General features: G+C 38.3%; 2 protein-coding genes across 6 annotated transcripts in view; one reads left to right on the top strand and one right to left on the bottom strand.

The window, feature by feature from the left end:
* ARMC10 (armadillo repeat containing 10) overlaps positions 1-16,014 on the top strand; it is a 31,657-nt gene extending 15,643 nt beyond the window's left edge. Inside the window, exons 4-6 of the mRNA XM_054564448.1 lie at positions 2,338-2,514; positions 14,030-14,101; positions 14,973-16,014. Coding sequence (XP_054420423.1) covers positions 2,338-2,514; positions 14,030-14,101; positions 14,973-15,221 — 498 coding nt within the window. The 3' untranslated portion in view covers positions 15,222-16,014. The remainder of the gene's footprint in view (positions 1-2,337; positions 2,515-14,029; positions 14,102-14,972) is intronic.
* A 409-nt stretch (positions 16,015-16,423) lies between these two features.
* Positions 16,424-26,348, bottom strand: part of NAPEPLD (N-acyl phosphatidylethanolamine phospholipase D) — a 64,119-nt gene continuing 54,194 nt past the window's right edge. For 4 of the 5 annotated variants that reach the window (XM_054564449.1, XM_054564450.1, XM_054564451.1 and 1 more), the window contains one exon: positions 16,424-19,456. In XM_054564449.1, the coding sequence (XP_054420424.1) occupies positions 19,328-19,456 (129 nt within the window). In that variant the 3' untranslated portion in view covers positions 16,424-19,327. The remainder of the gene's footprint in view (positions 19,457-26,348) is intronic. The other variant, XM_054564454.1, reaches the window with a different exon arrangement.

Consider the following 26,348-nt stretch of genomic DNA (forward strand, 5'->3'; position numbering starts at 1 on the left):
ACTAAAATCACCTTTGGAAGGGAAGAGATTTCAGACCGTCAATGAGATTCAGGAAAATACAACAGGGCAGCTGATGGCAATTGGAAGAACTGGATGAGGTCCCGAGGTGCCTGCTTTGAAGGGGTTTGATGTGTCATTGTCCTGTGTACAATGTTTCTTGTATCTTGTATCTTCTTCAATAAATGTCTCTATTTTTTGTATTACATGGCTGGATACCTTCTGGACAGACCTTGTACACATGACCCATAGACATGAACAAAGTTGGGGGGACTGCCTAAGGGGAGTGGGGGGCAAAAGGGGAAAATTGGGACAACCGTGACAGCACAATCAATAAAATATTTTAAAAATAAATTAAAATGTGGGGGGAAAGCAAGAAGGAAGGATAAGGCAAGCTCATAAATGACTGTAATCAAGACAGAACATGATGAAGTACATTAGGAAAAATATAAGTAAAAACATCATTGCATACATAGAAAGGAGAGAGCTCATCAAAAAGGTTCTGTATAAGATTGAGTACAACCTGGCTCTTAACGTCTAAGTTTTCTACAGGTAGTGTTGCGGGGGAGGGAATTACAAGAAAAAGGTAAGTTGGGCATGTGTCCAAGAATAATTGATCTGGCCTATTTGGTAATCTTGTTGCTAGAACTGAAATGGCAAAAGATTCAAACATAGTCCTAGCTGGTGTGGCTCAGTGGATTGAGCACTGGCCTGCAAACCATAAGGGTTGACGGTTCGATTCCCAGTGTCGGACATGTGCCTAGGTTGCAGGACAGGTCCCCAGTAGGGGACGAGCGAGATGCAACCTCACATTGATGTTTCTGTCCCTCTCTTCCTACCTCCTTTCCCTTCTCTAATAAATTAAAATAATTTTTTTAAAAGACCTTCCTTAAAAAAAGAGATTCAGAGATAGTAGGGAAGTAAATGCCCAACACATTTTAGGAAATGCTTTGAAAGACATCATCTTACCAAAATATGATTTATAAAGAACTAAGGAAATGCCTTTTTTCCCCTAAGGATGATGTGTAATGAATTGTGACACAAGAGAGCTAATTGACTTGTAAACATCATTTAGATCTTGAAATCAGATTAAAAATGTAATCTATCTTTGCTTTAGTACCATTGCTCTAGTGTCTGTGGTAACATATATACATCTGGATATTTTTTAAAAGTTAATTCTGGCTTATGGGACATTTTGTAATTCCTCAGCATTTTGTATTAGGAATTTTCTTACCAGTTAGAACTTCAGGTAGAGTTCAGATTTAGTTGGGAGAATACCAATTATCTGTGAGACATAATTTTTCCAAAGTAGAACAATTATGGCCAAATGGAAAATAGAGTTCAAAAACTACATCACACTGTGTCTACTGCTATCATGTGTAAAATAGGAGTACTGCCGGTATTGCATTACTTTTTGCCAGTGGTGGTGAACAATATTATGAAGGAGTAGTTCATACATGTACCCTAGGTATATATGTACCTTGGACCAAATGTAGTTTTGCTTCTGCTTATTTTTGATAGTACTAATTCTAAAGCAAAATTCTATTTTACTTACCCCTTCCACTTTTTCTAACTTGATGTACATCCAGGATTCTACTGTTAAGGTACTTACCATGGTGCAAAGTGGCTTTACACATGTTCCTCCTTAATTCTGGTGTGCTCAGAGCAGTTGACCCAGAAAGGTAGACTGAGTTGGGAGGCCTGCAACAAGTGAGAGGCGGCTGGTGTTGAGAACATGGCCTCTGGAATTGGGCATTGCTCCCACACCATCCCGATTATACTGGGCAAGGGATGCAAATGTCTGGAAGAATTTAAAGTCTTCTTCTGTATTATGTTCATAACACCCACCCCATTAGACTTGCTTACCGATTAAGTGAGGCATATTTGTAAAATGCTCAGCTCAGTTCCTGGCATTAACAAAGGCAGCTTTAAAAAAAGTCACCAAACTCAGAGATTTGGAAAGAAATGTCTTCTTGCCCTGGTTGGGTGGCTCAGTTGGTTGGAGTGTGTGTTTTCCCACACACCAAAAGACTGCAGGTTTGATTCCCAGGTAGGGGACATACCTAGCTTGCAGATTCAGTCCCTGGATGGGGTGCATTTGGAAGGAAACAGATCGATTTTTCTCTCTTACGTTGATGTTTCTCTCTCCCTTCTCTCTCTAAAATCAATAAACATGTTCTTGGGTGAGGATTTTTTTAAAAAAAGAAAAGCAAAGTAATGTCTTTTTTAAGGAGCCAGTCTATTCCTAAACAGTCACCCTATTCTACTGTGCAGAAAAGTAACTGTTCAATAGAAAAATTTTGGAGATTCTAAAATGCGCACTTTTTTTCCCACTTCCAGGTATACGTCAGTCAAGTCTGTGAGGATGTCCTCTCTGGTCCCCTGAATTCCCCCGTGCAGCTGGCGGGACTGAGATTGTTAACAAACATGACAGTTACCAATGACCACCAGCACCTGCTTAGCAATTACATCACAGACCTATTCCAAGTGTTGCTTACAGGAAATGGAAGCACCAAGGTATGAAGGAATTGGTTATTACTCAAAAGTAAGAGCTGTTGCATCAAGCTTATGAAGGAGTTGTTAAAATTGAATTTACAACTCCCTAAAAAAAAAAGTTTATTTAAAGTGTATTAAAAACCCTTACATAGGCCCAAGAAAGTAAATTATTTTTATCCCCTAATATTGAATTTCAAAATTAACTTGTGAAAATGATATATTTCACTTATCAATAGATTGTTATTTACTTGGTTTTCTGCAGACCACTTTACCTTTTACTGAAGGGTAGCTAGCTTCCCACCCTCCATCAGAATGGAGTCTCAGTGATAGTGCTGGTTAATTGAAGTTTTGCTTACCTTCGGGTTAACAAAACACCTTTGATTCAGCCATTTTTGGTTGAAAAGTCTTTCTAAAACTACTCTATAAAGTTCTAGTAAGGAATGTCTCACTGCTTCACTTCGACCTGGTATGTAGACAAAGGAGGCAGTAGATTGAGATGAATTAAGTAGGATCTCAGGAGACATCCTATGAAAGTTACTTGAGTAATCCCCTCATATTAGTGCTCATTCTTTTTTTTTTTAATATATATATATTTTATTGATTATGCTATTACAGTTGTCCCATTTTTTTCTCCCCTTTATTCCCCTCTGCCTTGCTCCCCCGCCTTCTACCAGCATCCTCCTCCCCGCCTTAGTTCATGTCCATGGGTCCTGCATATCAGTTCTTTGGCTTCTCCATTTCCTATAATATTCTCCCTGTGCCTATTTTGTACCTACTATTTTAACTTATTCTCTGTACCTTTCACTCATCATCCCCTTACCCCCTCCTCGCTGATCTCCATTTCTTTGATTCTGTTTCTATTCTAGTTATTTGCTTAGTTTGTTTTTGGTTTTGCTTTTTTGAGGTTCAGTTGTTGATCGTTGTGAGTTTGTTGTCATTTTACTGTTCATAGTTTTTGATCTTCTTTTTCTTAGGTAAGTCCCTTTAACATTTCATATGATAAAGGCTTAGTGATAAAGAACTCCTTTAAATTGACCTTTTCTGAGAAGCACTTTATCTGCCCTTCCATTCTAAATGATAGCTTTGCTAATAGAAGTAATCTTGGATGTAGATCCCTGACTTTCATGACTTTAAATACTTCCTTGCAGCCCCTTTTTACCTGCAAGGTTTCTTTTGAGAAATCAGCTGATAGACTTATAGGCACTACTTTGAAGGTAACTGTCTCCTTTTCTCTTGCTGCTTTTAAGATTCTCTTCTTCTCTTTAATCTTGGATACTGTAATTATGGTGTGCCTTGGTATGTGCTTCCTTGGGTCTAATTTCTTTTGGACTCTGAGGTTCCTGGACTTCCTGGAAATCTATTTCCTTGGGCAGATTGGGGAAATTCTCCCTCATTATTTTTTCAAATAAGTTTTCAATTTCTTGCACTTCCTCTTCTTCTTCTGGCACCCCTATGATTCAGATGTTGGAACATTCAAAGTTGTCCCAAAGGTTCCTAAGCCTCTCCTTAGTTTTTTAAATAATTCTTTCTTCATTCTGTTCTGGTTGAATGTTTATCTCTTCCTTCTGCTTCAAATCGTTGATTTGAGTCCTGGTTTCCTTCTCTTTACTGTTGGTTCCCTGTATATTTTTCTTTATTTCACTTTGCATAGCCTTCACTTTTTCCTCCATTTTGTGACCATAGTCAAGCATTTCTGTGAGCATCTTGATTACCAGTGTTGTATTTTAAGATTAAAAAAATTTATTTTAATTTTTTAATTTTAAGATTAAAAAAATTTATTTTAATTTTTTAATTGTTCAAATACATTTGTCTCCATGTTCCCACCACCACTTGCCCCTGCCCTACCCACCCCCACCTCCCACCCTCAATCCTCCCCCACTTTGGCTTTGTCCATGGGTCCTTTATACATGTTCCTTGATTTGGCCCTTCCCCTTCTTTTCCTCAGTAACCCCTCTCTCCTCCCCTCTGGAAACTGTCGGTTTCCTTTTCTTTCAATGTCCCTGGTTATATATTTCTTGCTTGTTTGACTTGTTGATTAGGTTCCACTTATAGAACAGATCATATGATATGTGTCTTTCAGGCCCTGGCTTATTTCACTTAGCATAATGCTCTCCAGTTCCATCTGTGCTGTGGTGAAGTAGTAGCTTGCTTGCTTGCTTTCTGCTGCATAGTATTCCATTGTGTAAATGTAGCATAGTTTTTTGATCCACTCATTTATTGCTGGGCATTTAGGTTGCTTCCAGCACTTGCCTATTGTAAGTTGTGCTGCTATGAACATTGGGGTGCATAGGTTCTTTTGAATTGGTATATTGGGATTCTTAGGGTATAATCTGAACAGTGGAATTGCCGCCTCAAAAGGCAATTCCATTTTTAGTTTTTTTAGGAAATTCCAATCTGTTTACCACAGTGGCTGCGCCAGTCTGCATTCCCACCAGCAGTGTACTAGGGTTCCCTTTTCTCCACAACCTTGCTAGCACTTGTTGTTTGTTGATTTGTTTATGATGGCCATCCTGACTGGTGTGAAGTGGTATCTCATTGTGGCTTTAATTTGCACCTGTCTGATGGCTAGTGATGCTGAGCATCCTTTCATATGTCTCTGGGCCCTGTGTATGTCCTCCTTGGAGAAGTGTCTGTTCAGGTCCTTTGCCCACTTTTTAATTGGACTTTTTGTCTTCCTGGTGTTGAGTCATATGAGTTCTTTATATGTTTTGAAGATCAAACCGTTGTCCAAGGTATCATTGGCAAGTATATTTTTCTATACGGTTGGTCCATTTTCATTTTGCTGATGTTTTCTTTAGCTGTGCAGAAGCTTCCTATTTTGATGAAATCCCATTTGTTTATTCTTTCATTTATGTCCCTTGCTCTAGAAAACATATCAGTGAAAATGTTGCTGTGTGGAATATATGAGAGTTTTCTGCCTATGTTCTCCTCTAGGACTTTTATGGTGTCATGACTTATGTTTAAGTCTTTTCTCCATCTTGAGTTTATTTTTGTGTATGGTGTAAGTTGGTGGTCAAATTTCATTTTCTTTTTTTGCATGTAGCTGTCCAGATCTCCCAACACTATTTGTTGAAGAAGAGGCTATTTTTACTCCATTTTATGCTTCTGCATCCATTGTTGAATATTAATTGACCATAGAGATACGGGTTTATTTCTGGGCTCTGTACTCTGTTCCATTGATCTGTGTGTATGCTCTTATGCCAGTACCAGACTTTTTTGATTACAGTGGCCTTGTAATATAGTTTGATGTCAGGTATTGCTATCTCTCCTATTTTGTTCTTCTTTCTCGAAATTGCTGCAGCTATTCAGGATCATTTTTGGTTCCATATTAATTTTGAAATGTTCTATATCTATGAACTATGTCATTGGCATTTCAATAGAGATTGTGTTGAATCTATAAATTGCTTTGGGTAGTGTGGATATTTTGATGATGTTAATTCTTCCAGTCCATGAACACAGTATATGCTTTGATTTATTTGTGTCTTTTTTCATTTCTTTCTTCAGTGTTGTATAGTTTTCTGCATACAGGTCTTTTACCTCCTTAGTTAAGTTTATTCCCAGGTACTTTGTATTTCTTGTTGCTATAGCAAATGCATTTTTCCCCTGATTTCTGATTCTGATATTTTATTTTTGGTGTACAAAAATGCCTTCAATTTCTGAATATTGACTTTGTATCCTGTTGTTTTGCCAAATTCTCTTATTAGGTCGAGTAGTTTTTTGGTGGAGTGTATAAGATTTTTTATGTACGCTATCATGTCATCTGCAAACAATAATAGTTTTACTTCCTCCTTTCTAATTTGGATGCCTTTTATTTCTTTTTCTTGTCCGATCCCTGTGGCTAGGCCTTCCAATACTATGTTGACTAGAAGTAGTGAAAGCGGACACCCTAGTCTTGTTACCAATCTAAGTGGGAAAACTTTTAGGTTTTTACCCGTTGAGTATGATGTTGTCTGTAGGTTTTACATATATGGCCTGTACTATGTTGAGGTATGACCCCTTTATTCCCACTTTGCTGAGTGTTTTTATCATAAAAAGGGTGGTGTACCGTATCATATGCTTTTTCCGCATCTCTTGCTATGATCATGTGATTTTCGTCTTTCCTTTTGTTTATGTGATGTATTACGTTTATTGATTTGCAAATATAGAACCATCCTTGCATCCCTGGGATGAATCCTACTTGATCATGGTAGATGATCTTTTTAATGTATTGCCAGATGCTGTTTGCTACTATTTTGTTGAGGATTTTAGTTTCTATGTTCATCAGCAGTATTGGCCTGTATTTTTTGTCATTGTTGTGTCTCTATCTGGTTTTGGGATTAGGATGATGCTGGCCTCATAAAAAGAGTTTGGGAGCCTTCCCTTATCTTGGATTTTTTGGAATAGCCTGAGAAGGACAGGAGTTAGCTCTTCTGAAACCGTCCGGTCCAGGGCTTTTGTTTGCCAGGAGTTTGTGATTTCTGCTTGAGTTTCACCAGCTGTTATCAGTCTGTTCAGGCTTTCTGCTTCTCTTCATTCAGTGTTGGAAGGTTATCTTTTTGTAGAAATTTGTCCATTTTATCAAGGTTTTCAAATTCCTTGGCATATAATTGTTCCTTGGCATGTAAGTAATTTCTTACAATCCTTTGTATTTCTGTGGTATCGGCTGTAATTTCTCCTCTATCATTTCTGATATTTATTTGGGTCCTCTCCCTTTTTTTCTTGATGAGTCTGCCTAAAAGGCTTGTCGATTTTGTTTATCTTTTCAAAGAACCAGCTCCTGGATGTGTTGATCCTTTGAATTGTTCTTTTAGTCTCCATGTCATTCAATTCTGCTCTGACCTTGTTTACTTCCTTCTACTCACTCTGGGGATTTGTTTGTTATTTTTTCTCCACTTCTTGAGGATGTAGGGTTAGTTTATTTATTTGAAATGTTTCTATCTTTTTTAGGTAGGCCTGTATTGCTATGAACTTCCTCTCAGGACTGCCTTCACTGTGTCCCATAGGTTTTGGACTGTTGTGTGTTCATTTTCATTTGTTTCCACAAACTTTTTTATTTTTTCCTTGACCTCATTATTGATCCATTCATTGTTTAATAGCATACCATTCAGTCTTTTGCCTTCAGCCTGTATCTTTTGATTGGAACACTTAATCCATTTATATTGCGAGTTATTATTGATAGGTACTTATTCATTTTTTCCCTTTGTACCTGTGTTCCTCTCTTTCTCATTCTTTTTCTTTATCTTCTTAAAGCAGTCCCTTTAGCATATTTTGCAATGCTGTTTGGTGGAGGTGTATTTTAGCCCTCTTTTGTCTGGGAAACTCCTTATTTCACTTTCCATTTTAATTGAGAGTCTTGCTGGGTAGAGCAGTCTTGGTTGCAGTCCTTTACTTTTCCTTACTTGGAATATTTCTTGCCATTCCCTTCTGGCTGGTAGTGTTTCTGTTGAGAAGTCAGCTGCTAGTCATATCGGGGCCCCTCCCTTGTATGTTACTACCTGTTTCTCCCTTTCTGCCTTTAAGATTCTCTCTTTGCCTTTGATATTTGCCATTTTAATTATGATATGTCTTGTAGTGGGCCTCAATGGGTTCCTCTTGATTGGGATCCTCTGTGCTTCTTAGACTTGTGTGACTTTTTCTCTCCTCCAAATAGGGAAGTTTTTCATCATTGCTTTTGGAACAGGTTCTCTATCCATTGCTCGTCTTCTTCCCCTTCTAATTTCCCTATTATACGTATATTATTATTACATTTCAGGTTGTCCTGCATTTCCCTAAACACCTCTTCATTCTTTCTGAGTGTTTTTTCATTTTCTTGCTCTTTCTGGGAGCTTTTTTTCTGCCTTACCCTCCAGCTTGCTGTTTCGATCCTCTGCTTCATCTAGCCTGCTTTTGATTCCTTATACTGTGTTCTTCAATTCAGAAAGTGTATTCTTCATTTCCTCTTGCCTCTTGTTGATAGTTTCTATGTCCTTTTTCACACTCATATAGTTTGCAGTGAGTTCCTTGTAGTGTCCCTGTAGTGTTTTTATAATTCTCTCTGAGCTCACTGAGCTCTTTGAGCTTCCTTAGAACCATTGTTCTGAACTCAATATCTGAAAGTTTACTTGCCTGTCTTTCATTAGTTCTTTTTCTGGGGATTCCTCCTTTCCTTCAGCTAGGGGAGTGAAGTGTTTCATTGTCTTCCCATTATTTGTGAGACTTCCTTTTTTTTGCTTCTGCTTCTGCTTCTTAAATGATCTGGCCTGATTTCCTGACTTTGTGATGTGAGTTTCTGTGATAGGAGACCTGTGGGATTCCATGGTGCAGTGTCCTTGATCTCCTGAACTTGCTGCTCTTTGGATGCCTTTCATGCCATTTCCGTTGGCTCTCACTGTTTTTTCTTTCTGGATCTGCCTCAGATGATGTCAGATGTTGACCCCCGTCTGGCCTTAGGCAGACTGTTCAAGAATTCCAGGAATCTTCTGTCTATGGCTGTCTCCTTCAGTTGTTAATGTAGTCACTCCACATTCTGCAGTCAGGCTTAGGCAGCACAGGGCACGGCAGAGTCCCTCCTGTGGGCAGGGCTAATGTTTCCTTTCAGGCTGCTACTACTCAGGGGAGTGGTCTGCCTGAGCCAGATGGCTTCTGCCGTATCGAGGATGGGTCATTACTGCGGTCTTCCAGCTACTCTCTCAGTTCTCTCTCGAAGCCTCCGTCTCTAGTCTCTCAATTGTCTCTAGTCTACTCTGTGCCTAGTTTAGCCAGGGGTCTATTATCTGCGCCAGGGGTCTACTATCTGTGGCTGCTACTCTGTACTTAGCAGTCAGGCTTAAATACCACCAGGCCAGGGCAGAATCCCTCCTGTGGGTGGGGCTGTTGTTTCCTCTCACGCTGCTCAGGGGAGTGGTCTGCCTGAGCAAGATGGCTGCTGCCATATGGGCAATGGGTCAGCTCTTGGATCCTGTCAGCTATTCGCTCAGTTCTCTCCCCAAAGTCTCCTTCCCCAGTCTCTCCTCAGGCATCTGTAGCCCACTCTTACCCAGCCTTTGCCAGAGCCCAAGGTAAATGGCCACAAATAAAAATGTATGTGTCAACCCTTTTAACAGCTCTTGGCATCTCCAGCTGCTCATTTGTGGCAGAGCAACCCTGCTGGTTTTCACAGCTGGCTCTTATCTGTTACTTTGATCTCTGGTGCTGTAGGCCGGAGATCCCCACTTATGGTTTAGACCCTACTCTTCTCAGGGGGATCCAACTGGCCCATGAAATATTCCTCTGGCCCTGCTTCCCGTGGGTGCCCAACCAGCCTTCTTGAGTCTCCACCACACTCCTTACCAGTTAGGTTGTGGTAAAGCTGATTCTTCTGTCTGTCTGAGTTACAAGGTTTCTTTCTCGCAATTGTTCAGTTGTTTGTTCTGCGTGATTTCTCCACTATTTAGTTGTAATTCCAGATTGATGGTGGGAGGAGGTCAGTGTAACTTCCATTTGCTCCTCTGCCATCTTGCTCCCAGTTGATTGTGTTTTGAACTTTGCATCTGATAGGTTGGCTATTTTTCCTTGCTTAGTTCTATATTTGTAATTTTGACCTGTTCTTTCATTTGGGCCATATTTCTTTGTCTCAGTATACCTGTTACATCAGAAGGGGCAGAGCCTTGGGTATTCACCAGGGTCTGGCAACCCAGGTTGCTGCATCATGGCCCTTTATGTGGGGGAGGGGTCAGAGAGGGAACAGTGCTACTTGCTGGTCTCTCAGTGGCTTTCAATCACTTCCCCTTCTACCCACAATCAAATTGGGCCCTTTTGGTGCTGATTCCCGGGTGGGTGGGTTTGTGTATGTCCTGGGACCCTGTGGGTCTGTCCAACAAACTCTCCTGTGAGTCTGGGAGTTTCTCCCACTGCCAGAAACCCCCAGGTTTTAACAGCCAGAGGTTTTGAGGCTTTTTTTCCCCCACACGGGAACCCTGGATTGCATGGTCTGTCTCACTCCCCAGCTGTTCCTCCCAGTTTATCCGCATCCAAATGTGGGACCGCCCAGTCCTCCAGCTGCAGCCTTGCCTGCCCGGTCCTACAGCTGCCACTTTGCTGCACATCCTCTCTGCCCTGGCTTCCTGCCTCTGTTCCTTCTACCAGCCTGGATGAATGTTTCTTCTTTAACTCCTTGGTTGCCAGACTTCCATATAGTTCAATTTTCTGGCAGTTCTGGTTATTTTTTTGTTTCAAAATTTATTGTCATCATTTTGGTTGTGTGAGGATGCAAAGTTTATCTACCTACGCCTGCATCTTGGCCAGAAGGTCAGTGTGCACTCTTACCAAGTGCCATTTTTCAAGAAATTGTGTAAAAACAGAAGGTATACTAATCAAAATTTCTGATTATTTGGGTTGATCCATCAGTGTTTTAGTATACTGGTCTCTGTTTTCTGGCACGGTTGGCAAAAAAAATATACAAGTATTTAGAAAAATCAAATGTGAAGCCAGATTCCAAATGCTCAGTGTCCCTGAAATTATTTCTGAGGTTATCAAATTATGATTACAGCAGAGCCTCATTATAGTCCCTTTAAAATTTGTTCTGGGATGTTTTTATATGGGCATTCCATATTTCCAGTAGCCAAACTTATTTGGATGTACCCAAAGGCATTCAAAATTCATGTAATAATCATATTAGTAATATTTTAACAATATTACACCATCCATAGGCAATTTCCAAAATGCATGCGCCTATTACCATCTTTCTCCAGGGGACCAAGGAAACTCCCAGCTGCTGGGGAGCCTTGGAAACTCCCTTCCCTCTCCCCCATTGCCTTGCAGCTGTAGGAAAAATTTATGCTCTGCATCTCTCTGCAGCGCCTTTACCGAAATCCTCAGAGGAACACTGACTTCAGAGCCAGCCACGTCTGGCTTTGAGGTTGTAGATATATATCAGAATTGGTCTATGTTTTAATATATTTTATGACTTTTTAAAAGGTGACTCACACTACAATAGTATGTTCTATTTCTGTTTTGTTTTTCCATTACATTGCCTAGTACAGTATTTCTGGGATAGAAATTTTGCTATTTTTGGTCTTTCTGGGAATCTAACCACCAATAACATTATTTCTCCATTAAGAACGTGAATTTTAAAGTTCCAACTTACAAATGAACTTTTTTAAAAAAGATTTTATTTATTCATTTTTTAGAGAGAGGGGAAGAGAGGGAATGAAACATCAATCGGTAGCCTCTTGCATGCCTCTAACTGGGGACCTGGCCTGCAACCCAGGCATGTGCCCTGACTGGAAATTGAACTTGTGGCCTTTTGGGTTGCAGGCTGGCACTCAGTCCACTGAGCCACACCAGCCAGGGCTGAAATTTTTGATAGCAATCCATTTGTAAGTGGGAAAATGTATCCATTTTGTTTTTTCTTAGTAAATAACCACCAAAATGACTTTTTATAGATTTCCTTAATCCTCACCCAAGAATATATATATAATATCTTAAGCTGAGGTAGAGAGAAACTTCAATGTGAGAAAGAAACATTGATCAGTTTCATGCGATTAGTTTCATGCCCCAAAAAGGATTGAGTTCATAAAGTAGGCATGCGCCCTGAGTAGGAATTGAACCTTCCACCTTTTGTTGCTAGGACAAAGCTCCAACCAACTGAACCACTTGGCCGGGGCTTAAATCTTATTTTTAATAAGTGATCTCAGTCTACTATAATAACCTTTCAGATACAGCACTGTTTCATAACTAAATAAAAATAGTGGAAGTTTAGTGTAAATTAACTGTGTTTGCTACATCCACAGTGAGAACAAAGAATACTAACAGCTTAAAAGAGATGTCCCAGAGTCACCACAAAATGGCACATGTGATAAGAGACGGAGAGTTAATATGGTTTCAAACTAAAAGACATATAGCTGTTTAATCTGTAGTTGTACTCTTAACTTTATGGGTTTGGTTTGGTTTTGTTTTTTTCATGTTTAAATCTCTTCTACATGGCAACATGGGATTTTAGTTTAGGACACTATATAGCTATTGATGTTAACTATTCCCTGGTTATAAACCTGCCCTCGTTGACCCCCTGTGGGCCTTTTAGATTCTGCTGACTTCATCCAGATTTATTTCATAGGTTGGGACTATCCTGTTTTAGAACTCTTGTTGCTATTTTCATAATCAAAACTTCATTGACACTGAGGACAAGTGTTTATTCCCAGCACTTATTGTTGGTGTTGCTGGTAGCCAGTCAGGCCAGACCAGATCTCCAGAGAGTATACTAAAGAAAGGTCAGAAGTCCTCTTTACTCTTTTACATTAAGAAGCTGTAATTTCATAAAGGATGTCTGTTTGAAAAACATGATCTCGGTATATGCGAGAAACTGTTTCTGGTGGTTTCCATTTAGGGAGTGCCAATGGGCAAGCAGGATGGTGGCTTTTATTTTTACCTCATTCCCTTTGCACTGTTTGAAATTTATCGTGATCATTTATTAATTTTATTAAAAATGTTTAAGAAAATTAGGTTTAATGTCAATATTTCATGCAGTTTTCCACAGGAAAAAATTTTAATAGTTGATTAAAAAAATAAAATTAAGCAAAGCCATATATTCTCCTCCTCTATTAACAAATTAGTATGTACAACATGATCAAAGGAATATTTGAGTATATAGGATCAGTACATAAAAACCAAAGAAAAAATACCAAAACATGGAAATGGGAATTTTCTTTTCCTTTGTGCTTTGTTGTCTTTTTTTTTTTTTTTAATATTCCCAAGAAAGCACATAATGCCTTTGTAATCAAAGAAAGTTTTATAAAACAAACACCCAGGATCCTTCCCAACGCTAGAAGAGAGTCCATTTGTCACTGTTTCCTGACTTCAGAACCCCCTCCCTGCTCTTCCCTGTAATTTCAAGTGTCCTTTAGAAACTATAGTTTTACATGACCTTTGTCTTTAAAGTAGAGATTCTATTTGAATTTGTTACTAAGTTTTCAGTTATAAGTGATAAAAATGCTGATATTTTAGCTGCTTGGCTATAGGTTAACATTTGTTTATTTCTATCACTACCTATTTAAAATGATTATAAAACATTTTTCACATAAAAAAGGTGAGCTCAGACTCATTGTAATCTACTAAGAAAAAGGCCATATTGTTAGTCTCAGTAACCAGTTTTAAAATTTTCATACTTTAAATAGAAATAAACTGAGCTTTGAAAGATTCCTTTTTTGTTCCAAAGCTATTTCACCTAACAGTAATCATAGTAAAGTTCATTTATGTAACACATGTTAAGCCCACCGTGTGTTAGGTATGCGTGTGGGTGGAGATGGATAGTGAAAACATTCACAATATTCCCCCTATCTCCCTAAATACATAACTGGAAAAATAATGTTTGAATAACACTGCTGTGTCTTAAGTGCCCTGAAACCAGCGCAATGTGTTGGGAATGAGCAAGCCCGGGAGCCCTTCCACATAAGATGAATTGAAAAGCTTCTATAGGGTAAGATAATCTGAGCCAGACCTTGAAGCATAGGCAGTACTTTAAAATGTGACACGGTGAGGGGAGGGGGAGAGGAAAATTCATGCTAACTGTATCTGAAATAAACCAATATTCTTCTTATTTCAGGTTCAGGTTTTGAAACTGCTGTTGAATTTGTCTGAAAATCCAGCCATGACAAAAGAACTACTTGGTGCACAAGTAAATAGCTTACGAATTTGTTTTGTAAATATACAAATATGTAGATTTATCCCTTTTAAAATATTAACAAAGGTTATCCCTGAGAACAATATTGTTATTTTCTTTGGTCCTTTTTACCTACATGAATTTCCTAAATTTATTGTAATGAGCATATTATACTTCTAAACATCTTTTTTGAAAAGGTCTCCCTAGCAAAAATAGATAGTAATGTTTCTGTCCTTACCCAATTTGAGATACACTATGTCATCACATCTTTTACACCTGATTTGTTTATGGTCATATGTATCTTATTACCCACCGAAACACTAGTATTTATTGAGCTGTAGTATGTGCCAGGTGCTGGGCCAAGTGCCAAGACAGCGCAGTCAGTACAGCATGACATGGTGCCTGTCCTCATGGAGCTTACACAAAAATGTGTAACAAATGAACAAGATAATTAAAAGACAAGTGTTTTGAAGGAAGCAAAGGTGGTGCAGATATAGAATGACCTCCACTCCTATGGAAGAGAGACTCTGCTGTCTTCATCTGCTTATCCCTGTGCCTGCAGGGTAGGTGTGTAGTAAATGTTAGGTGAATTGAGTTCCCATGAAGATTGTATGATGGGTATCAAAAAAATGGGTCTTTCCAAATGATTAGGTTCTAGCAATTCTAGCATTGTAAGGAAATGGTATTTTTCAGCTAAAACATGAAATCTTTTTTCCACTACTGTACAATGTGGGGTTACATAAGATTTTACATTTGTTATACAATATTAGGGATAATTTTCTATGACAAGATTTTAAAAATGTATTTAATAGTTCTAAAATGTGGAAATATACATAAAAATGTTTTCACATGTTATTAAAATGATACTCATTGTTTCCCATTTCAGGTGGATTCATCATTCCTTTCCCTTTATGATGGCCACGTGGCAAAGGAGATTCTTCTTCGAGTTCTTACACTATTTCAGAATATAAATAACTGCCTCAAAAAGGAAGGCAATTTAGCTAAACCTGCTTTCACAAAAGGTTCTTTGTTTTTTCTGTTATATGGAGAAGAATGTGCCCAGAAAATGCGAGCGTTAGTTAATCACCATGATGCAGATGTAAAGGAAAAGGTAACAATAGTACCCAAGTTCTAACTGTTAGAGCATATTTTTCCAAAGAGTAATGCAGTCTGGAACTAACTCCTTTTTCATCTTCTTTACAAAGGGATTCTTTCAGCCACTGAATTTAAACAGTAAATACTAGATTTCATCATTTGCACAGTATAGCTGCTTGTTCTAAAACATTTTTTATTTTACTCTTTGCTGAGCTACTTCGGGTTATTTCCTTGCCATGAAATAACTGACCTTTTTATGTGTGAGCTGCTCTTCTACTGTTTGCTGTGACTTGTAGATACTCATCTGAGACAGCATTATTAGTACATGTACGTGATTGTTTCAGAACTACCATAAAAATGACCTTGTTCTTTTAGTAGCAATGAGATCCTAAGCTCTTGAGTCCACCTGCCAGCCTAGCCATACTGCTTTTAAGTCTATTCCAATCATTAGACTCTATTCTAGTCAATGAAAATTGTAAACTTTTAGGAGAAATGTTTCCTATCACCCACTCGTACTCAATGTGCCAGTATATAAAGATGCTGTATATAAAATACTGGGAACAATCAAATGTCCACCTATAAAGGCAACAGGTTAAAGCAATTAACTAGTCTTAAAAGAACTAAGCAGGTCTAAATGTGCTGATGTGGAAGGACGCCCATGAAATATGGATGTGTTTTTTAAATGAAAAGTACATGTACATATATGGACAGCACACTTGTTACAATGATACCCAAACTCCTGGGAATGGGATTTTGGAGTGAGGAAATGACTTTTCTATGTACACCTTCTACTCTATGAGGTTTTTTACTGTGGCATAACTTATGTAGTAATTTTTTAAATAAAAAGAAAAAACACAAGGTTTTGTTTCCTCCTATTAATTGATAGTACTTTATTAATTTTCATCCATATTTTACTTGATTAAAATTACAATACATGAAAATTTCTCAGCTATTTAATAGTATTTTTGCTCCATAAGCTACTATAACAATGATATATTTGAATTCAGCCAGATTTTATAATATTCAAGTTTATAACCACCACCATACCTAGTATTAAGTAAATCAAAATGCAAGCAGAAGTTTTCCTACACATGTATTTAAGGCAAAGCTTTAAGAGTAATTTAAATTTCCTTTGTAAATATATGGATTTCCATAGGAAGTCACAAGTCCTCAAACAGAAAAAATGTGTATTCTCAATGGTTATCCTGATACAGAAATCAAACTTGGAAACAATATTTTTACAGTAGAAAAAGGATTCAGTATTGAGATGAAAACATGTAAATTCCTAATTGGCTACAGCAGTAATGTACATATAATGACTAAGAATAATATTTTTATTTTCAGTGATGCAAACACAAGTATTAATTCCCTGAAAGATACATTTCTTTATAATATTATTTTAAATCTGCCTCCTTATTTAATGAAAATATATACTAAGAATGCACACATTAAAAACCAAGCTTTGGTTTCTGTGCTTTAGCAGCATTGGATTCTAAAATTATCTCTTTTTTTCTCTATTACTAGTTTGAATAAATAACCACATATCCTGGAGATAGAGCATTGAACCTGAAATGTCAAAATGTTAGAGAAAAAGGGGGGAGCCACTTTTAACTATGCAGAAAGAATTGCATAATGAAAATGAACAAGCAGTCTTTATTCCTGTAGGTCATGGCACATCTTGGCTTTTACTAGGTGGGATTTCTCCTATTTGGTGGTTCCATCTTCTTGGGCAATGAGGAATATCAGTGTTCCTCAGTTTCCGAAGGAGAAAGGGAAAGTTCTATTAAATCTCACATATTGATATGATGCCAGCTAATAAAAGAAGAAAATGAAATTGACTTAGAGGATAAGAGATTAATTAAAAGGTATTATGAAGTACATAAGACTGAATGGAGAGAAAAGAATGGATTTGTCTTATTTTTCCATTTTCATTTTGCACATAAACCCTTCAGAATGTAGATAAATGAAAAATAAAATGGGAAGAATCACTCCATACAGTGAGATTCTATAAGGAGAGACAAAGCTTTATGTACTTCTTAGTGATAAAACATCAAAGTAGAAAGAATGAAAGCTTGTGAGGTGACATAGAAAAATGAGGCCTAGTTAAGTGGAACTAGACCATAAAGTGCTTACAGACCATCAGATGGTATATGTGAATACAAAAATAATGGGGCCATTCACAGAGAAGAAATAAACAAGGTGTACTTGGTATGCTTGGAGAACAGAGGTAAGAGATGAATTTTCAATTCAGCAAGGAAGGTGACCACAAGAACTTTACCTAGTATTAGGGCAACATGCCCCGAAGTTAATCCATCATAAATCTAACATCCTGATTCGCATCTGCCTGATACTCTGAAGTGGAAAAGTATATGCTTGTTCAGATTTTTCCTGCAGGTCTGTTTTATGAGGAGACTTTCTATGCTTTAGTGACTCCAAATCACATACATTCACATACATTATATACACAAACACTGCATTCACATTTCCCCTTGACTGATTTGCATCTTGGTAGATAAAAATGCTAAACTTTGATTAAGATCATTTACATTTTTTGGCTCTCCAAATTTTACAAAATGAGCAAGACAAAGTTGTTAGTCCTCAGTTTTTAGTGCCCAGTTTTAGATACATACGCTTAAATTCGCAACAGGAACAGTACATCATCAAAAGAATTGGCCTATTTTCAGTTTCCAAATCTACCTATCTACTAGGTAGTGATATCTTAAATCATTTTCTCCCTTATATTTTCAAAGTGCATTTACAAAAATCATTTTATTATACACATTTTTTTGGAGGTAGGTCAAAATTTTCTTGTTGCACATGAGGAAACAGGCACAGTGATCATAGGTGACTTGTGTCAAGTACACAGAAAAATCCATGGTGGAATTAAGTGGTTAACATGTATCATGCATATATATGTGCTTGCAGCACTTCCTGGGTAGCATTTGGGGTAAAAAACCTATTTTGACTGTTATGAAAAAGTTCATTTCACTGAGACTATGGATCAGATAGAGTGTATCCAAATGTATCTAATGAGCTGTTTTTAGGATGGTTCAGAGTAATTGACTGCAGAGCCCTTATAGGACTGAAGTTCAGGTCAGCTGACACCCAGCTCACACACATGCAAGCACTTGTTTTCTTTCTCTCTCTCTCTCTCTCTCTCTCTCTCTCTCTCTCTCATTAGAAGTCCATAATGGCTTCGTAAAAGTAGAATTGTGCTTAGGGGGTCATTTAATATAAAAATGTACCTTAACCATGTAAAACATAAAATATAAGTTTTATTGATATATTTAGAATTACAGGTAAGAAACCAGAAAAAACTGAGTGTATGGAGAGAATAAAATTTAATTCAAAGTGCATGGTATATTAACATTTAAGGTCTACATTTATCTTTGTAAGATATTATTTCCTTGCAGCTATATTTGTGCTTAGCAGTCTGATATTTAGATTAAAAATAGAAAATTTCATAAATCATGTTCTCATAACCACCCTTTCCCTTCTTCTGTCCAACTCATAGGGCTTTTGATTTGGGGACTGTAAACATGCAATAAAAATACATGTTCCCCTATTAAAAAATTAAGTCTTTATCAATGGTAACTTAGCCCAACCTCCTCTATGTTTTTATTCTTAAAAAAAAATATAGCATTTAATATTTGGCATGTAAGCTAATCTTAGAAGAGCAAGAAGTACCATAAGCATGTGGGAATAAATTTTATCATTACTCTAATGTGAATGTAAGAAATATGGTTATGTGAGCAGTCCTCTGAAAAAAATCTAGGTATGTAGACAGGCTTGAATAACCTTGTAGAAGGCTCTTAATAATAGAACTGAACTGAGTATTTAAAATTAGTTTTTCATAACCTCAGAAAATTCTGCCACTAAAGTACAATGCTTCAGTTTAAAAAAAAAAAACCCATTTATTGCTTATACCATTGAGACAAGATTTAAAATCAATATTAGCTCATTATTTAAATGACCCATAACTGAACTCTTTCTTTATATGAACTTGCAATTCTAGCAGTAAAGATATTACACAAAACAAAACAGAAACTGGCAGAAGTTTCCAAATGTAAAAAATCATAATCATGAATTTCTTAGTCTTTTCAAATTTATATCAAATGTATTTCATTACAAGTTCCTGTGCTCTATTTAGTTTAAGTTTTCATCATCACTATTTAGGTATCTTGATTCTCCATGCTTCAAGACAAAAAAATCTTCTGTTGTAAGTCTGTGTCTTTCTAGAGCCTCATTCAGTTTCACTGGAGGCTCTAAGTAATGCTGGCGAAGGACAGAGAGAAAAAAATGGAAAAAGATTAACCATACATGTATTTCAGGGATATTTCAAATAAGATGTCAAACTAAAATAACTAACATATGCTTACTTAAAACAATGCCCTTTCTTTACATTGAAGCATTAACAAATGAGTTAATCACATTTTCTAAGACAACAGAAGCATTAATTGTTAAGTCAACAGAAACATCATACTTACCCATCTATCCAAACACCATACATGTCAAATTTGGTACCAACCTTAGATAGAACATCATTAGATTGCATGAAATCTGATAACTACTTCACTACATGAAATTTCAATCTAAATGGAATCAAAGCCTAAGATAATAGAGAATTAAATGTGACCAATATTTTTTAATATTGAAACACATTTTAAGTGTGTTGTGTGTATAAGCAAATGCTAGAGAAATATTTTTGGCTGAAGAAGGGTTGTTGTCCTCAAACGCCTAACCACATATTGATAATGCAGTCTACAGAGTGGAAGAGGGACAGATAAAACAGGTGACATGTCCCTACTTCCCTTTGTCTCCTCACCTTTTCAGAGCTTAAAGAACAAGAAGGTAGCATACTGTTGCAGGATGTTTTATCCTATCAAATATTTTTTTTCAAACAAACTGAAACCACTAGAAAATGTGTTATTCTTGACAGCCAGCAGGAGGGATGCTCAAGCGCACTGCCCCACAAGTTGCCCTGCCTGCAGCAGGGTGCCCCCAATGTTGCAGAAATAGTGCCAAGATGTCCCGTGTGACCCTACACAGCAGCTGGAAGTTTCCACAGCCCAATGCAGTAAACTTGGCCTCAGCCCTTATGTTCCCCAGCATTTGCATGTACTTGCTTGTGGTTGCTGTTATTGGAAAGATAACCCATTGGAAAGATAATAGCTTCTCCTTCAAAATGCAATGGGAATGTGACTTGACCAGAAGGAGACAGATGAGGTGGAGCTGTAGCTACAGGCACCTGGGAAAGATCACCTTGACTATCTCAGTGGCTGACGTGGATGTGACAAATGACAGCAGCACCAGGGAAGGCAGACGCTTTCAGTGGTTCGACTGGATGTGCGGACTGCCCGTGCTGGGTATGGGGCACAGTCCTTTGTTTTGAAGCCAAAATAAGACAGACCTTTTTCCCCTTCAACCACCATGCATGCTGATGGAGAGAAGAGTGCAGAGGGAAAACATTTCCCACAACCTGGATCTCTAGCTGTGGACACATCATTCCATCAGTCAAATGTTCTTCATTTTGTAAGCACTTGAAACAACTGCTTCTCCCTTTGCTGATAGCAGCACATGCTGCATTTCCTATTGTCCACCCATTCAGATCTGGCTTTGGAATTTGTTTTTTCTCATCTGCTGGGGCAGCTTGCCACTTGTCTCGCTAGGAGAGTGGCCATGTGAACTCATCTTATGGTGGACATGAACCTCCCGTCACACAGCGTGTGGCAGCATGACTTTGTCCCACCTGTCTGCCAGGGACGGTTCATGATGGTGATGGAGCTCCGAGGCCTGTTGCTTGCTTAGCGCGGTGAGGGCTGGCTGCACTGTGTCCCCCAGGGCCACGTGATCACGTCCCTGCCCAGGTTAGGACCCTGGTCAAGAATGCAGTCCAGCAGCTTTGGTCTGCCAGCGGAGCGGCCCTGTGCAGTGAGGTGCTGGGGAAACGACGCCTTAGGGACTAGGGAAACGCAGGGCCAAGCTTGGCTATGGGCTTGCACCATGAGATGCAATAAGACTGGAAGTTAGATCTCACTGCCATCCCTGCTAAGAGCCTGTGACATTTATGGATGCTTGGGACTAAATAAAGAGGGTTTGACACACAGGTCTGCTGAAACAGAAAGGAGGTTAGGGGTTGCCTAGGACTCTCGCTTAAGGATGGGCAAGGGAGGTGACTGCTAATGGGGGACAGAGCTGCTTCTGCAGCCAGTGACAATGTCCAAAGGGTCACATGCTGATGGTGGCTGCACAACTCTGAATATTCTAAAAGCAAAAGCAGTAGACATTCCAGTGGGGAAGTTGTATGTGATTTCCATCTCAATAAAACTCTTTTCAAAGAGAAGAAGAAAAAAAAAAAGAAAATGTGTTATTCTAACTACTGATTTAAAAGATATAAAAAAAGTCACCTCACCAGTTATTTCCCTTGTGTCCTAAATCTTTATATTGTATAATTGCTATTTTTTCCCTTTATTTCAAAGAGGTTTCCCCCAATTTCAATTTATTTTTTTATTTTAAAGATTTTATTTTTAGAGAAGAGGAAGGAGGGAGAAAGAGAGAGAAACATCAATGTGTTGTTGCTTCTTGCATGCCCCCAGCTGGGGACCTAGCCCACAACCCAGGCATGTGCCCTGACTGGGAATCAAACTGGTGACCCTTTGGTTCACAGGCCAGCACTGAATCCACTGAGCCACACCAGCCAGTGGACTGAACACCAGCCAGCCCAATTTCAATTTTAAAAGCTGCAAAATGTGGAAGTAGAAGGCAGGAATAAAAATAAAGAAAATTAGATTAGTGTCTCATCTAATCACCAGGGTTAAGTCTGCCTCCACCCTTAATGCAATAAGCACCTTTTGAGCACCACAGAGTAGCCAGTCCAGGGAACCAAACAAACCCTTGCCTTCCTGGAGCTTACAGTCTAATACAGAGACAAATAAGACATGAATAAATAACAAAATAGCATCTGAGTGTTTGATGAATTCTGGGAACAAAATGTGGGTAAGTGTGGGAGGTGGAGGTTTATGTTTAAATACAACAGTCTAACAAGTTCTCTTTGAGGAGCTACAAGATGGCAGTAGAGTAGGAGAATTTATCTCACACTGCCTCACAGAATCAAGCTGAAAATAAAAATAAGGGGAACATCCACCCAAACTGAAGAGTACCTACAAAGGAGACATTTAACCAAGGACGAACAGAAACCACCTCAAGGCCAGCAGAAAGGGCAGGGACGCAAAAGGGGCTGGCACCGCTTTCACAGGCAGCGGGCCAAGGTTGCGCACAGCTGAGGAGTGAAGCCAGGACCTCTAACCAGGCTCCCAAGCACAGGGTGCCAATGCTGGGATCACCCACACGTGCAGCATCTGGCAGTGAAAGGCCACGGGCTTTTTGCCTACTGGAGAAAGACAAAGCCCACTGGGGACACAGCCACCTTTTTACTATTCCTTACTCTTAGTGTTTTTCCTCCCTCCATCCTCCCATAATTATTTTTCTTTTCTTTGGTTTCATTGTATTCTTGTTTTTCTTATATTCTATTTCTACTTTTATTATTCTTTACTCTTTTATTGTTGATTTTGTTATTGTTGGGTGGGGATTTTTTTGTTTGTTTTTTGTTTTTCGCTTGTGTGGGTTTTGTATTCTGTGTTGTATGGCTTTGTTCTGTCAGCACCAGTATAACATCATTCAAGACATGGTAGAGGTTGAGCCCCTCAGCCAGACAGCCAGAGGGGAGAACCCACCAATGAACGGGTCAACAGTCAAGACCCAAATGGAACAGAAGGGCCCACATAAACCACAAGGGCAGTCCTAGAGCATCCAGCTCAAGAGATCAAGGAGACTACACCACTGAGTCCCACGGGACTCCTACCACATACTGCCACCCCATGAAAAAAGGAAGTCAAACCAAATCTAATACGTACAAACAAAAAGAGTCAGCTAAAATGGGGAGTCAAAGAAAAAACCCAAATGAAAGAAAAGGAGGAATTCCCAGGAAGAGAGCTAACTGAAATTGAGGCAAGCAATTTATCAGACATAGAGTTGAAAGTAATGGTTATAAAGATGCTCACAGAACATAGAACTACAAGGAACTTAGTGGGGACTACATCAGCATGAAAAATGACAGAGAAACCTTGTTAAGAACCTCTTGAAAATGAAGAATTCAGTATCTGTGATAAAGACTACACCAGGAGGAATTAAAAGCAAGCGAGATGAAGTAGATCAAATCAGCAATTTGGAAGAAAATCCAATCAGAACAACAAAAAAAGACTCAAAAAGAACAAGGATGGTTTAAGGGAACTTTGGGACAACATTAAGTGTAACAATATCCATGTCATACGGATACCAGAAAGAGAAGAAAGTGAGCAAGGGATAGAGAACCTGTTTGAAAAGGTAATGATGGAAAACTTCCCTAATCTGAGGAGAAAAAAAGTCATACAAACCCAGGAAGCACAGAGAGTCCCAAACAAGAGGAACCCAAAGAGACCCACACCGAGACACATCATGATTAAAATGGCAAAGTTTAAAGATAAATAGAGAATCTTAAAGGCAGCAAGAGAGAAACAGTCAGTTGCCTAGAAGGGAGCTCCAATGAGACTGTCAGCTGATTTCTCAACAGAAACACTTAAACCAGAAGGGATTGGCATGAAGTATTTAAAGCAATGAAAAGCAAGGGTTTGCAACCAAGACTTCTCTTATCATCAAGCAAGGCTATAAATTAAAATTGAAGGCAAAATAACAAGCTTCCCAGACAAAAAAAAGACTAAAGGTGTTAATTAACATCAAACCAGCACTGCAAGAGATATTAAAGGGACTGCTTTAAGAAGAAGTAGTAATGGTGTGGGGAGGGGTGGCAGGGAGCATAGGTATAAAGAAATAAAATGGCAATGAAAAGTACCTTCAATAATAACCCCAAAGTAAATGGATTAAATGGTCCAATCAAAAGACACAGGGTAACTGAATGGGTAAGAAAACATGGTCCATATATATGCTATGAGAGACCCACCTCAGAACAAAAGATTTACACAAGCTGAAAGTGAAGAGACAGAAATAATATTCCATGCAAATGGAAATAAAAAAAAAAAGAAAGCTGGGGTAACGATACTTGTATCTGACAAAACAGACTTCAGAACAAAAGCCATTAAAAAAGAAAGACAATGTCACTACATTATACAAAAGAGGCTATAATCCTTATATGTGCATCATATAGGAGCACCTAAATATATAAAGAAAATCTTGGTGGACGTGAAGGTAGAGATCAACAGCAACACAGTCATTGTAAGGAATTTTAACACCCCACTGTCACTGCTGGATAGCTCTTCCAGACAAAAATATCAACAAGGAAACAGTGACCTTAAATGACACACTAGAATGAATGGGTTTAATTAATATTTACAGAACATTTCATCCCAAAGTATCAGAATACACATTCTTCTCAAGTACATATTTATCATTCTCACAGACCACGTGGTAGGACACAAAAAAGTCTTAAATTCAAGAAAACTGAAATCACATCAAGCATTTTTTCAGATCACAGAGGCATGAAAACTAGAAATCAACCTCAGTAAAATATTCAAAATCACTCAAATACATGAAGGCTAAATAGCATATTAAAAAATGAATGGATCATCAATGAGATCAAGAAAGACATCAAAAAGTACCTGGAAACAAATGAAAATGAATACAGAACAACCACAACCTATAGGACACTGAAAAAACAGTCTGGAGAGGGAGTTTATAGCATTACAGGCCTACCTCAAAAAGACAGAAAGATCTCAAATCAACAATCTAATCCTACACTTAAAAATGTAAAAAACCAACAACAAAGCCCAAAGGGAGTAGAAGGAAGGAAATAATCAAGATCAGAGTAGAAATAAATGACACAGAGCTTAAAAAAAACAATTCAAAAGCTCAATGAATCCAGCTGATTTTTTGAGAAGATAAACAAAATTGATGACCCTTTAACCGGACTCATCAAGAAAAAGAGAGGATCCAAATAAATCAGAAATGAAAGAGGAGAAATAACAACTGACACCACAGAAATACAAAGGATTCTAAGAAAATACTATAAGCAATTATATGCCAAGAAGTTGGACAACCTGGGCAAAATGGATAAATTTCTAGAATAATACAATCACCCAAGACTGAATCGGGAAGAAACAGAACACCTGAATAGACCAGTAACAACTAGTGCAATTGAAGCAGTAATCAAAAAACTCCCAGGAAACAAAAGTCATAGTCCAAATAGCTTCACAGGCGCATCTTACCACTCAAAAGAAGAACCTATCCTTTTCAAACTATTCCTAAAAATTCAAGAAATTCCAAAACCAGGTAAAAACACAACAAAGAAAAAAAACTAAAGGCCAATATACCTGAAGAACAATTCCACTTCTGAGAATACATCCAAAAAAATCCCAAAACACCAAAAGAATATATGTACCCCTATGTTCATAGCAGCGTTATTCACAGTAGCCAAGATTTGGAAACAGCCTAAGTGCCCATCAGTAAATGAGTGGATAAAAAAAAAACAGACTGTGGTACATATACACAATGGAATACTACAAAGCAGAAAGAAAGAACTCCTACCTTTTGCAACAGCATGGATGGAACTGAGGACTATTATGCTAAGTGAAATAAACCAGGCAATGAAGGACAAATACTTTATAACAGGGATCTAAGGAATAAAATAAACTAATGAGCAAAATAGAATCAGAGACACAGAAACATGGACTGACAGGTGTAAGAGGGGAGAAGGGAGGCTGGAACTGGTTGAAAGAAGGTAAAGGGATTAGTCAAAGGATATATGCGTCACCCATGGACATGAACAACAATGTGGGGATTGACTGTGGGAAGGCAGGGACTTTGAGGAGGGAGATAAAGGGAAAAATTGGGATGATTGTAATAGCATAAATTTTTTTAAAAAAAGACAATGTTCTCTTTGAGAAGGGTACATTTGAACAAATACTTGAGCAAAATGCACAGGACTTTGTAGGCAATTGTGAGATCTGTTCCTCCGACTTTGAGTTTGATGGGAAGCTACTAGGTAGTTCTGGCAGAGGAGTGTCGTGATCTAATTCAAGGTATAAAGGTCACTGACCTCGGCAGTGTGGTAGCAGTGATCGTGGTGCGAAGTGGTCAAAGTCTGAATATAATCTGAAGGTTGAGCTAACTGCATGTG

The sequence above is a fragment of the Pteronotus mesoamericanus genome, unplaced genomic scaffold, assembly GCF_021234165.1.
Source record: "Pteronotus mesoamericanus isolate MK-2021 breed Mesoamerican mustached bat unplaced genomic scaffold, CSHL_Meso_final scaffold_85, whole genome shotgun sequence".
Taxonomy (NCBI): Eukaryota; Metazoa; Chordata; class Mammalia; order Chiroptera; family Mormoopidae; genus Pteronotus; species Pteronotus mesoamericanus.